Source organism: Lepisma saccharinum, chromosome 5 (genome assembly GCF_977018435.1).
Source record: "Lepisma saccharinum chromosome 5, izLepSacc3.1, whole genome shotgun sequence".
Classification (NCBI taxonomy): domain Eukaryota; kingdom Metazoa; phylum Arthropoda; class Insecta; order Zygentoma; family Lepismatidae; genus Lepisma; species Lepisma saccharinum.
Genome location: NC_139233.1, coordinates 45,071,385 through 45,084,583, shown reverse-complemented (window position 1 = coordinate 45,084,583; position 13,199 = coordinate 45,071,385). Strand labels below are relative to the sequence as shown.

At 36.5% G+C, this 13,199-nt stretch overlaps 1 protein-coding gene across 1 annotated transcript in view; it reads right to left on the bottom strand.

The window, feature by feature from the left end:
• Positions 1-1,600: 1,600 nt before the first annotated feature.
• LOC145987786 (ATPase family gene 2 protein homolog A) overlaps positions 1,601-13,199 on the bottom strand; it is a 48,935-nt gene continuing 37,336 nt past the window's right edge. The window contains exons 8-10 of the mRNA XM_083122481.1: positions 11,897-12,160; positions 6,469-6,633; positions 1,601-1,796 (exon numbers count right to left, since the gene is read on the bottom strand). Coding sequence (XP_082978607.1) covers positions 1,623-1,796; positions 6,469-6,633; positions 11,897-12,160 — 603 coding nt within the window. The 3' untranslated portion in view covers positions 1,601-1,622. The remainder of the gene's footprint in view (positions 1,797-6,468; positions 6,634-11,896; positions 12,161-13,199) is intronic.

Genomic DNA, 13,199 nt, shown 5'->3' with positions numbered 1-13,199 from the left:
TTTCCGGAAAAAGATCTGCTTCACTATAAGACTGTAGTTTCATCAGTTCGTGGAGTGACTGGCAGGAAAATAATCCTCCCATTTTTTCTCATTTGCCTGAGCCTACTACAAGCAAGAAACAACCACAGGAACACTCATAATTTTCATCCTACCTTGCTGCAAATGTAGTAAGCAGGCTAACAGTACGCCAGTCACTCTGCCTGCTGACAACTCACTAGTCTCAAAGTCAAGCAGGTGTATTCCTAACTCGAAGTCAAGATTCCATAATCGAACATTCAGAACAGCACAGAGTAGGAATACTGAGAACAAGCACAAGCATCAAGGCATGAAATCATGACCATGCCATGAATTGGTTGGAATTGCTTCAGCGTGGTTTTGTGCCAATGACAGCAAGAGTGTTAAAAAGGTTGAAAACTGCTGCTATTGTGTAAGAAGTCCTGGTTTTCATTTCCAAAACTTTGGTAATTATGGTTCAGTTAGACCTTTGGCTGCAGTAAAATTCAAATTCTGAAAACCTACATCTGCTCAGAATTACTTCGAAAGCATTCATGTGGTTTGCTTTCTATTTTTAGATATTTGAAATAGTTTCATGACTACGTAAGCCTATTGACTTACGCATATTGTATGACTACGTAAACTATTGTGAATATATAAACAACAGCAAAAGCAAACTGCACTGAGATTAATGCAAATGCTCTAGAAGGAATTCTACGATGTTTGGGAAAAGGCACACAAGTCACGAACTGTAATTTTCTGTTGCTTTCTCATACTGAATTGGCACATCAAAGTCAATTAAAGATTTTTTATTTTGATTTGCTTTATTTTACTTCGCTTTTTGTGCCACTTTTGGCTAATTTGCGAAGAGGGAGATGAGTGATGACATGATGAAATTGATGAATGGACACTCACAAACATCCACGCCCAGGCTGGGATTTGAACCCGAGACCCCTAGCGCCGTAGCATGATGTGCTAACCACTCCGTCACCGGGGCCGGCAAAGTCGAGCATATGTAATGATTCTAAACCGTTATGATCCACCTGTATAATTTTGAATAATATAACAACTTTTCTAAAGGAGAGGAAATTTAGAAATGGCTTCACTGGCATCGGCCGAAGGTTCAGCAGAACCTTAATTTCGCAGGAGTAAGCTCTATTACTTGATATACCTGTATGACAAAAAAAGTTATGTCATATTCAGAGCATAACACATTGAAAATAACTGCTTATTTATACAAAACAACGGTTTGCTTTGAGTTCAATTCTGCTCAGATAGACTAATCACAATTCGACCAATAGTTTAAAGTGAGATCTGAACAACTGTGCCTCCACTGGGAATTGAACCTAGGGCAACTTGATTGAAAGATATTGCAATCCAATTACAACTCCAACTTGCAAGATGATAACGTTACCACTATACCATTGAGGAGGTCCAGCAAAATAACCCACAAGTACTTTCAAGTTATGCAAAGTTTGAAATACTGAAATGGCGTAACATGACTCTCCAATCTTAACTTCAAGAATCCTGAAAGCCAAAGGTTGGACACAATTACCCTTCATATCTGAAGAAAAGGCAAAATAACACCAAAACAAATGGATTCCTTAATTACTGTATTTTGAATCAACTCATAAAATTTCTCCATTGGAATGAAGGTACTTCTCATACAATTTCAACAACGACAGAGGTGTTCGTGGTGTAACTCGCATCAGTGCTATTTCAAAATGCCTGGATTGGACTTCCTTAGCAGCCAGATCCTCTTCTAGAGCACTTAGAGCTGCTTCATGACATACAGCCTGCACCTAGAAGAAAAGGGTTCACGTAAAGAAGACTATCAAATGTGGGTGACAATCAATTGTGTGGCTGTGAGAACATGCACTAATGCTCAGCCACACAAATATATTCAATGCAACCAATAATTTTCCATAGTAAGCATATCCAATTAAGATTGGAAGATGCCAGAGAATTCTTTTACATTGCACATTAGGCAATTTTCATCAATTCCGAGTGAAAATTGTGCAGCAATAGTGGATTCTGTGACTAAACGACAAGTTCACATTTCATGAAACAAAAACCATGGTACATTCTTTCACAGTATCAGGTTGTGGCGGATCAGGGAATTAAAAAAACAAAACAAAACAAAAAAAACAAAAAAACAAAACAAAACTGAACTAATTAGGGATGGGACCGATTAATCGTACTCTATAGGTATCGGCTGATATAGGCATATCGGTGTATCGGTAAAATTACCAATCCAAAATATCAATAAATATCTGATAAATTAGTGCAAAATTCTGCCATTTTGTTGTAATTTTTATGGATAATCTCCATGCTCTACTTTCTAAAAAAGTAAATGTCTAAGTATGCAACTTCTTTTGCACTGCAGTCACCTTGAAACAATTTATTAAGAAGGTCAATGAACCTTTCAGGTTCTTCAAGGATCATTTCTAATTTTATATCGGTACTTTATCGGTATCGACCAAACTTTCATATCGGCCCATCCCTAGAAGTAATAAAATTATTCATTTTGCATCTGGTTTCTTTAATGTTAGGTTTTACAAAGTGCATACCTTCTACGAAATTTGGAAGAAAATTGAAAACCTTTAACAAAAAAGTGGTTTTTGTAAATAGACTCATGCCTACCTCTCATATCTCTACCTCCAACATAAGGGAGCCTGAGTGTCCAGTAGATTCGCCTGGCCACAATCAGGCACTTAATCCAAACCATATCAAGAAGCCAATTTTAATCAGGTTTTCATGAAATCCCGCACCTGGCTGGGAAACTTGTTTATATACTCAAAACAAGTAATTAAATTTTCTGCAAAACTACTGAAACTCGGTGGCTCAACAGTTCTTTGAGGGTAAAGCCTGCCAAGTGGCTTTTCAAAGTGTGATTCCCTTGGCCTCCCTGATGACACAGTGGTTTGGATCCTACTTTAAACTGTAGGCCCAGTCTCAATTAGCCTTACTGTGCATAAAGTGGACTCAAAACACCAACTCAATCGATCAATCAAAGTGTGACCCATGGTCAACACATTTTGAGTCAATCACTGTTGTTATCTGCCTGTCAAGAGCAGAGTATGTTACCATTCCTATCAAGTAGCTTCACAACTGTGCTCACAATGTTAGGTCAACACCAAAATTTTGGAGCTTCCACCGGAGGTCAAACCTGGTGTTACTTGCACCAAAAGCAAGAATATTAACCATTCAGCTATGTTTAACACTTCTATTAATTCCAGTGGTCACTCACTGCCTTCACACACATGGAAGCCTGTCTCGTTAATGCCAATATACTCTCTAAGCACATGCATAATCCTAACCTGAAAACCAGCAGAGAAGATTGGGGGAGGGGGGGGGGGATGATACTGAATGTGAGTACAAGGTACATTACCTTAGCAGGTCAATCTAGCAATTATTGTATTTGTATTTTTTCTATTTTTTGCCTTTGTTACCAATCACAACACGGAGGTTGAAATGGTGATTACATGGAGTGACCCTCACTGAGATACACTCACAACAGTTGAGATATTTCATCTTTAAGCACTTTGCAAGTGACAAACTCAGGGATAATTGGTTTCTCAACTAATTTTAAAACCAGCTTATTTCTTTTCACACAAAACAAGCGAGACTATATAAACTTGCAACTGGAAAAAATTTGATTTTTTTTATTATTTGATTTAGTTTATTTTACTTCGCATTTTGTGCCTCTTGGCTAATTTGCGAAGATGGGGATGAGTGATGAAATGATGAAAGGACATTCACAAACAACCAAGCCCGACCGGGATTCGAACCCGGGACCCTTGGCATCACAGCACGATGTGATAACCACTCGGCCACAGGGTCGGGCTCAACTGGGAAAAAGAAGTGGATTGCATGTGGTTGGAATGTAAGTATGAGTCGGCACGAATTACCATCCTCTGCAATCCTGAAATGTACTAAATAAAGTTTCCTGTTCAACATAAAGAAAATAGTGAGAGAGAGTGAGTTAGTGAGTGAGAGAGAGTGAGAGAGTGAGAGTGAGAGTGAGAGAGAGAGAGAGAGAGAGAGAGAGAGAGAGAGAGAGAGAGAGAGAGCAGTGGAAGATTGATTGATTGATTTTACTTCGAGTTTTGTGCCTCTTGGCTAATTTGAGGAAGATGGGGGTGAGTGATGAAATTGATGAATGGACATTCACAAACAACCATGCCCGAGCGGGATTCGAACCTGGGACTCCTGGCATCGCAAATCAGTGGAAGAAAGCGAGAGAAAGCAAATATACCAAAGAGGCATTCTTAGGCACTGAACCTTGAAATAGGCATTTACAAACACACACAAATCTGCTCAAAACATGCAATGTTAAAGCATTAAAGCCTATTATGCTTTAATACAAACAGGGTTTTTACTCATTTTGCAAAACCAAATTGCCTGACTTTTCCAGATTCACTAGGTGCTCTTATATGACTTTCTGGACTACTCTATAATGCTACATTTTAAAAGTAGTTACCGCAACTCTTCCAAAAATGTAACTTCACTACAGCTACAGCTGTATTTACCAAAAAGTAGCTTTACTACCGTAACTATGTGTTACTTCACTACTGTTGCATAAAAAGTAAAACCACCATATGGATATTCAAAGGAACACCTTAGCAGATGTACTTACTGGGTTATAGGTCCTGTTATTTTTTATAAACATTATTCCAGTCGTACATTTTGATAGCAATTAACATAGATACTAGTTTTACTAGTTTTTGAGAATAATAAGGTGCCTAAATATAAGTGGCCTATCAATTCAATTTTATATCTGAGAATTGCAATTAGGATGCTACTCCAATAAATGTTTACAACTGTCCATCAACATAATTTGGTAGGATTACTTCCTCTGTTGATATTCGTGTATTCTTGTGAACAGGAAGTAGTACACTTATTGGGTAATTGCAGCACTCATAGAATGTCACTCCGTGATATTCCGTTTGCACACTTTCACATGTTTTCGTATCCTTCATCAGGTAAATAGCATACCAGATTAAAGCAATAGGAATTTAGTTATAGTGTTTTGTGTTTGTACCACATTGTGGCACATTGTTCTGTGTCTTTCTGCAAAAGTCTGCTATGCACAATAGACGATGACTAAATGCTGTTGGCACATGCAAAATAACTCAAAATGACAACAAGAAATGTAGTTGTAGAGAAATTTTTGCTAACAAGGTACAAGAATGTTATCGCAAAGCTATAGTTACAAATTTTGTAGCTAGCTACAATAGCATACTACTTTCAACCACTGGTTTTAACATACTAATGCAGTAAATAAATGTTTATGTCTTCAACTTTGCTTGTTAATCAAATGAGAATTAAGTTTATCCATCATTGCTAGAGGCATGCATATTTCGTTTTTGACGAAAACATGAAATATGAAATAACACACTGGATTGTTAATTTCTCATGATTCTTAAAGGTGTGAGGTGCATTTTTCCACCCTGTTTTGTCATGAAATAATGCAAAATAGACTCTTAAACATGAAATTTAGAGTTTATTTATGAGAGTTATGCAATTCATGCAAAATTTGTTAATTCTGGGGTAAATACTTGAGAAGCAAAAATAGACACCTTTATACAGGAATAAATTTAATATTTTGGTAACGACATAAACATGCTATTAGAAGGGATATGTTTATTTTGTGTAATAAGTGCAGTTTTTAAATCCAATTTGAAATTATATTTACATTTTTACAACAAAAATGTCATTTTATATACTGCTTTTTCCCCACTATAACAGTGAAATTTTATTTTATTTACTGCTTTTGAACCCGAAATTGACAGTTTTTGAACCGCAATGTTGCTTTTTATTTACCAAAAATATGTGCCTCTAATCATTGCTGTAAGTAAACAACAAAAAATAAAATAAAGAACATTTTGTATGAAACATATTCCCAAAAGAGAAACCAGCTGGGAGGTAAAAGTGAAATATGTTTTTAGTTGCCAATCCTAACAAGAAAAAATCACATTCAATTTCCCTAATTTTTACAGTTTTTTTTGAAGTTTTCACAAAATTCTGACTTTTCCATTACCTATTCATTCCTCAGTTGATTTCTCCAACTTTTACAGTTTTTTTCAGCTCAGTGGGAAGGCTGTACAAAGGAACAAAATATGCAAAAATCTGCACCCTACTAAAAAATAAAAATTCATCTGTACAATCACTATTGTCATGTCACTGTGTCTTTGTAGTGAGAAAGATATTTCTAATGAAACATGGGATAGTAAACAAGGTGACAAGACAATTTCTCTCTCCTGTTAACTAGAACTACATCTTCAATTTGAATCTGTTCTAAATTTCATTGAGTCATTCGATGCTCTAATGTAGTGCTGAGAGATAAAAGGGCAGGTATGTGGCAAAAGAGGATATGATATATCCAATGAATTAGTGTACTATTTACTCTTCTGACACTTGAAATTTCTGTGCAGGTGAAATTATTCAGATAAATCTAAAAGCAACACTTACTTCTGCTCCAGAATATCCTTCCGTTCTGGCAATCAAATTCTCAATGTTAACATCACATCCCACAGGAGTTTTCCTAAACTGCAGATTAAATATTTCCTCTCTTGTCTCTGCATCCGGAAGAGGTACGTAGATGATGCGATCAAGACGGCCAGGGCGAAGGAGAGCCTGTAATCAATAGTTCTAGATTTAATATACATAAAGAGAAAGGAAGACAGATCTTAAAACACAAAACATTCTGTACAAAGTTTTGCTTCAAATGAGAAGACATGCCTAGTGCAGGAAAGTTATTAGTTTTGCTTGCATTAAAATCAGGTACTCTATGCAGGGTTGGCATTTCGCTCGGGTTTTTCGAAAAAAAAAAAAAAAAAAAAAACATACTGGGTGGGAAATCAAGGTCTCGCACCTTAAAATGATTAAACTAAAATCATACATAATCCGTGCCGCAATAGACCATTGAGGGTCCAGGCCTACCTACCGACTACTGGCCCCACTCCCACCTGATTCAACCAATTACGGGGTGACGCGTGGTCACCTTGTCGTAGGTTTTCATGACCGGGTTATGCTACCCGTTCGTAGCTCCCCAATTTAATCATGATAGTGAGTATTCACCAGTTTCATACACAGACTGAAATCTCACGAGAAAAGCTGTTACGTTTCCCCTAGGAGACTCAAACCCGCACGCGTCCCATAGCCGGAGCCAAAAGCATGACCGCACAGCCACAGTGCGGAAGAAGTGATTAAATTATCTAAAATACTATGTTCTGAAAAATTTGACCAACAGTTTGATTCGACTCTTGCTGGATAGCGTAAGAGTTAATAGATCTGTGATCAGTTCCCAGGGTTGCGCATTGCAATACTATACTAATACTTGATAGCTGTGGTGGTTTAGTCACCCTACGTGGCAGAGTGGTTAGCCAGGGGTCCTGGGTTCGAATCCTGATTCAGAAGTAGATATTTGTGTTTGTCCAAATGATAATAAGGGGATACTACTGCTTAGCGGTATTACTTTTATTACATAAAAAGAAAAGTACAGGCTGGCTGACTGCCATGCAGAAGACCCAGGCTCGAATCTTGGGGTGGGTGATCTAGGGTCGGAATTTTTCCCGTCTTGTCCCTGCATAAAGCAGATGTGGAACTCACCCAACCTCAAATCAATGTGTCCTGCGGGGTAAAGGCAGCTGGAGTTTGGTTGTGATCACATCTCCTCCAAAATGGCAGAGATCAAGAATGTCAGTTCTCTCCGATGCCGCAGTGGTATTGTTGACGCCTTTTAATCAAGGGGTCCCGGGTTCGATATCCGGTGGAGACCCAACTGGTTCAGATCCAATTTTAAACTGTAGGCCTAGTCCCGATTAGCCTTTCTGTGCATAAAGTGGACTTAAAACACCAACTCAATCAATCAATCAAGAATATGTCGGGCCCTACTCACATATCCTCTGAATGTGCCTTTATGGCACGGTGCTATATCAGAGTGGCCACTCTAGGACCATGATAAAATTCCAAGTATAATTTTCAGTTTTCAAGGTGAATTTTCCAAAAAATCAAGGTCACCAGAAGATGTTTTCTCTTTTCAACCTTACGTATTACCGCTTCTCACCACCCACACACACACAAATACAGTATATTAACAATATAAAGTTTCTGTGTGATTCCAATGTATCCAAAAATTCTAAATCAATTCAAAGAACATATTTCAAATATTAAATTTAAGGTGCGGAGTTTACATTTGGATTTCACATATTCACTCTAAATACATCTACAAACACAAGTTACTAATGTTACAGGATATACTAATGTATGAAAAATTGTTAATTGTATAAGAATTTTAAGCTGAAATTTACCTATTCAACTTCAGGATATATTATCTTGCAATAATCTTCCGTCTATCAGATAGATTGTTCTACAAAGGACAATAAACGGATGAAGAGAATTCAATTTTATTTTTCATGTAGCTTTCTTTTCATTCCTTGATAAAAATAAAATTGATTAAAAACTTGCCTCAGAGCATTTATAAATTTAATGGGATATAATTTGATTGACTGAGTTGGTGTTTTAAGTCCACTTTATGAACAGAAAGGCTAATTGGGACTGAAGCTACAGTTAAAAGTTGGATCCGAACCACTATGTGCCTCCACCGGGTATCCAACCCAGGACCCCTTGATTACAAGGAGACGATGCTACCACTACGCCATCGGGGATATGGATGTAATAAATGTTGCAATTTGCAGAGCAAAATTCACGGAGCCAATTATTCATGCATAATTCCAAGAATACGAGGAATTCCCGGTGAGTAGGCACCGAGGATATGCAAGGGGAACTTTACCTTTACCTACTATATACAACATATGGTAGCTGCACACACACTTTTAAATCTGCTTCAATACAGTTTGTTCACAGTTGTGTTGCCCCATTATTTTTGTGGATGTTTCAAGTTTAAATATCTCCTCCGTGTAATAACCATGCCAAAATTTTGGTTGACATATTTAATTGTCTTTACTCACTTCATCCAAATGTAATACCGTATCCATCCTCCAAAATATCTGGTTGCTATGAAAATAACTGTTCCGTGGACAAAACATTAGTGGCCCCCATTTGGATCCCCACATACATAATTTGTTACATATTGTTAAAAAATAATATATGTCAGGCCATAGCTTAACAAATGCCCTAAAATATTTAAGTATATTTTCATAATGTCCAAAAATGTAGTTTAGGCAAATATTTGAAAGTGGCATCAGAATTTGGAGCTACCTCAGAATATGAAAACTCATTTTTCATCCACCATCTTGAAATGCTTTCAACAAATGCAAATGCAAAACAAACTCTTAAAATTGTTAGATATCGTGGTCTCAAAATTGTTGACCCTGCCGAAACCCCACACTATATTACAGTTTTTTTTATTAAAAACTTCAAGCTCAAGTAATGTCCTAACGTAGTTGAGACTTGGTTTTCTGAATCTAAGAAAATCTAACCTCAAATATTTGCATAACTTAAAGCTCTCACAAGGCATGTTAAATCAGTCTGTCGTCCACCATCTTTAAACATGGTGACAAATTTTTCTCAAATACAATATGACACCAATCCTTTAAGTTATCTTGTAACTCTAAAAATTGCAACTCAAAAGGATTACGTTTATGGCAAAATGTATGTTCGCGATTCTACCACCACTCCTCTCCTAAACTATGAAATATAATTTTAAAAGTTTTATTGCAAAATTGCAGACCGACGGATTATCTACAATGACTGATTTTAGTTCCTTATACTCCGAAAATGCATTGTACACAATTTTGGGGAAAAAGAGAGCATGGTATAGAGCATGCGTGCAACATGAGGAAAATCAGTTTTTCATTCACCATCTTGAAACACATTGTTCAATTTCACTCACATGTAATACCATTGCAGTCTGTCAAGTTATCTAGCTGCAGAAACATGTTATCAGGGTCACTAAATAGATGACTTGTCTTTCTTTGCCCATCCACCCCACCCATGCCCCTCCTAAATCCTGCATTAGGTTTCGATAATTTTATTGTGAATTTACAGTGCAAGTAATGTCACAATGTTCCTGAAAGTTTTATGCACAAGCTTGAAATTGTAGTCTCTAAAAGGGTTATGAAAATGTCAAAAATGGCCAAAATATGAAAGTATATGTATGCATTGTATTTACTTGAGTAGCCCCCACACACACACTATATTTAAGATAAAAATAAATTGTGGTAGATTATGAGAGGGCTAGACTTCTTGGGCATAGAGCTCCTAACCACAAATAACATTTATCCTACATGGGCAAGCAACCCATTATGTTCAAACAATGCAATGAACTGGAGGGAGGGTGAGGTCACTGTCTCAGTGGAAGGCATTGGAAAGATAACAGAACATTTGCACACATACTAAATTTTGAGAAATGAAATGAATCATTTGAAAAGTGTTTGGTTTAATTATACCACAATTAACTTTATTCTACATTCACGACATTTCAATAACATGTACTCAATTCTTCTTTGTAATGTTTTATTCATGGTAAAAATATTGTAAAATTTGATTGTACTGATATCTAAAGTGCTACCACATTTCAAAATTATAAGCTTTGTTCGTTCAATGTTTTATCTAAATATTTCAGACCTTTTGATTTTCTTGTTTCTTGGATGTAAGTTTGTATTATTTCTGTTAAAAGTCCATTTCTAGCATGATTTGAGAAAAATATCATGAAAAAACCCACTGTGACTTGTTCCACATTAATTATTTTGAGTATTATAAGCTTGGCTAAGCTTTTATTTTACAAGCTTTCTCAAAATGTTGACAATTCTAGAACCTTACAATTATTTAAAGCAATAATTTACAACATTTTCTGGAAAACCCCACATTTTGAGTGTTTTTTTCTGAAAAAACCTGCTTGGGGAAAACTGGGCTAGACCCACCCGGGCCAACCCTGACTCTATGGCACAGATAAAATTCACATATAATTCTAGTCTTAAAGGTTAAATTTAAAAAAAAAGTGATGATAAAAATTAATTTGTAGTATCATTGTACATCAAACATTTATGAAAACACATCTTACTAAGTGTGTGAATAATTTATAGACCTATCTCAGGACATCGAAAACTAACAATTAGCATGATTATCAAAGAGACTCTCCCACTTTGAGATCTAAAGACAATTTCTCCCGTAGCTCACTGACATACAAAAATAATTAGTATTATTATTATTATCATCCAAGAGTCATATAAATTAACAAACACTTGACAATTAACATAAGTGAAAATAATGATCACCACATTTAAATTTAACACAAACTGCAATGTGTATCAGATTGATACCAACTTGCAGGCAGTGTGTATAGTTCTTATACATAGCTTGTTTGAAAACAAATGTGGGTATGAGTTTCCTTGGCCTCTGGATATGGCATGCAGTCTTCGTTTCTAAGTTTTCTCACAGATGGTGTGGGAGTCAAGTTTTGAAAAGTGTATTATAGAAGCTGCGAGTACAATAATAACAAATGCCTTCATAATAGCTCCAGCTTCCCACAAAAAAAATGCAAAATTCGGCCTGGTAGTTACAGTGTTGAAAAAGGCAACCACTGTCGCCTTTCACCTTAAATCTAGAATTAATTGATTACCCCTGAGACATCCAAATAACAATAAATTCTTCCTCCAGGAAAAAGTATATAACTTTCTGCACCCCTCCCCCTTTGTCCTCTAAAGTAAAGTTACAACCCTCTACAGACTAGAACTAAAAGAAATACTTCAATGAAGCTAGAAGGTGACACCTCCCCATCCCGTAAGTGCAAAAGTGCACTTTGCATTAAATATGGTAATTTTTCACATGGGAAGAAAATTCCCCCAAAATTCTTGGAATTCCTAATTGGTATAGACACTTTTGGTAAACAATTTTGAGACAAACGAGTTAAATGGGGAGAAAAGAAAGATCTCACCTTGTCAATGCGGTCTGGCCGATTTGTTGCTGCAACGACAGTTACATTCCCTAGAGGCTCAACACCATCAAGTTCTGTGAGAAGTTGTGCAAGTACGCGTTCCTGTACATTGCTACCTCCAGAGAAGCCAGTTCCTCGCTCGCCACCCAATGCATCCAATTCATCAAAAAATACAATTGCCGGAGCCACTTGACGAGCTCGTCGGAAGACTTCCCTCACTGCCTTTTCAGATTCTCCAACCCATTTGCTGAACAATTCAGGTCCCTATGGTATAATTTCATAAGTTTATTGAATACTGTAGATGTACAGTATACATTGAAAAAATACTTGCATAGGGTTGACATAAATATATAAAACAATACAGGTAGAAAATTTTGGCCTTGCTTGAAGGTTTGAACTTCTTACTATAAATGATCATATCAGTGTGTCAATAAGTACCAGTTAAATTTTGAAAAATTATTATTATTAGTCTATTTATTTACTTTCTTACATTTCCCATTAGCCCTCATATTAGGTAAAAATTGATATGTGCTCATGTTCAAACTAGCTGGGATGACATGCATATGTCCATTTCAAGTTTGGAAGTTGATAACCCAAAAGAAGTCTCAAAAAATGACCTATAAAATTACAATGCCACATAAAATCAACACGTAACATGAATGGCTAGAAACAAGAAAATATGACAAGATGTGTAACTTTACAAAAAAAACAAAAACAAAGGATTAACAATATGAGCAATATGATAGCTGGTTTTACATTATACGAGGGTTGCTGGAAAAGTTTCTGCAAACTACCACTAACAGTGGCGCTAGTGTTCAACTATTATAAAAATCGGAAGAATAGACCTTTTTATGTATAAATTATCTTTGATTGTTTGTTTAAGCCTATTTGTTTATTTTTTACAGCAGTTTGAAGAAGTAGTTTCGTGTGAGAAATGGAAATTTCTCGTGAACACTTTTGGCCAATGATTTTTTATGATTTCAAATGATATTTAACACCGAAACAATGCATCGAGCGAGTTCATTTGGCTTTTGGGGATGAAGTACCATCCAATAGGACTGTGTACAATCGGTTTTCCGAATTCCAGCATGGTAGCACATTTCTCAGTGATGAATTTCGTGAAGGTCATCCATCCACGTCTGTTGTTGCCAGTAATGTTGATGCTGGCGTGAAATGATTGAGAGAGATCTGCATGTGACATACTGAATCACACATTGCATTGACATGAAAGCAATACATACGATTTTGCATGGTCATCGGAACGTATGGAAACTTTCAAGCCGTTGGATCCCCCACAACTTAA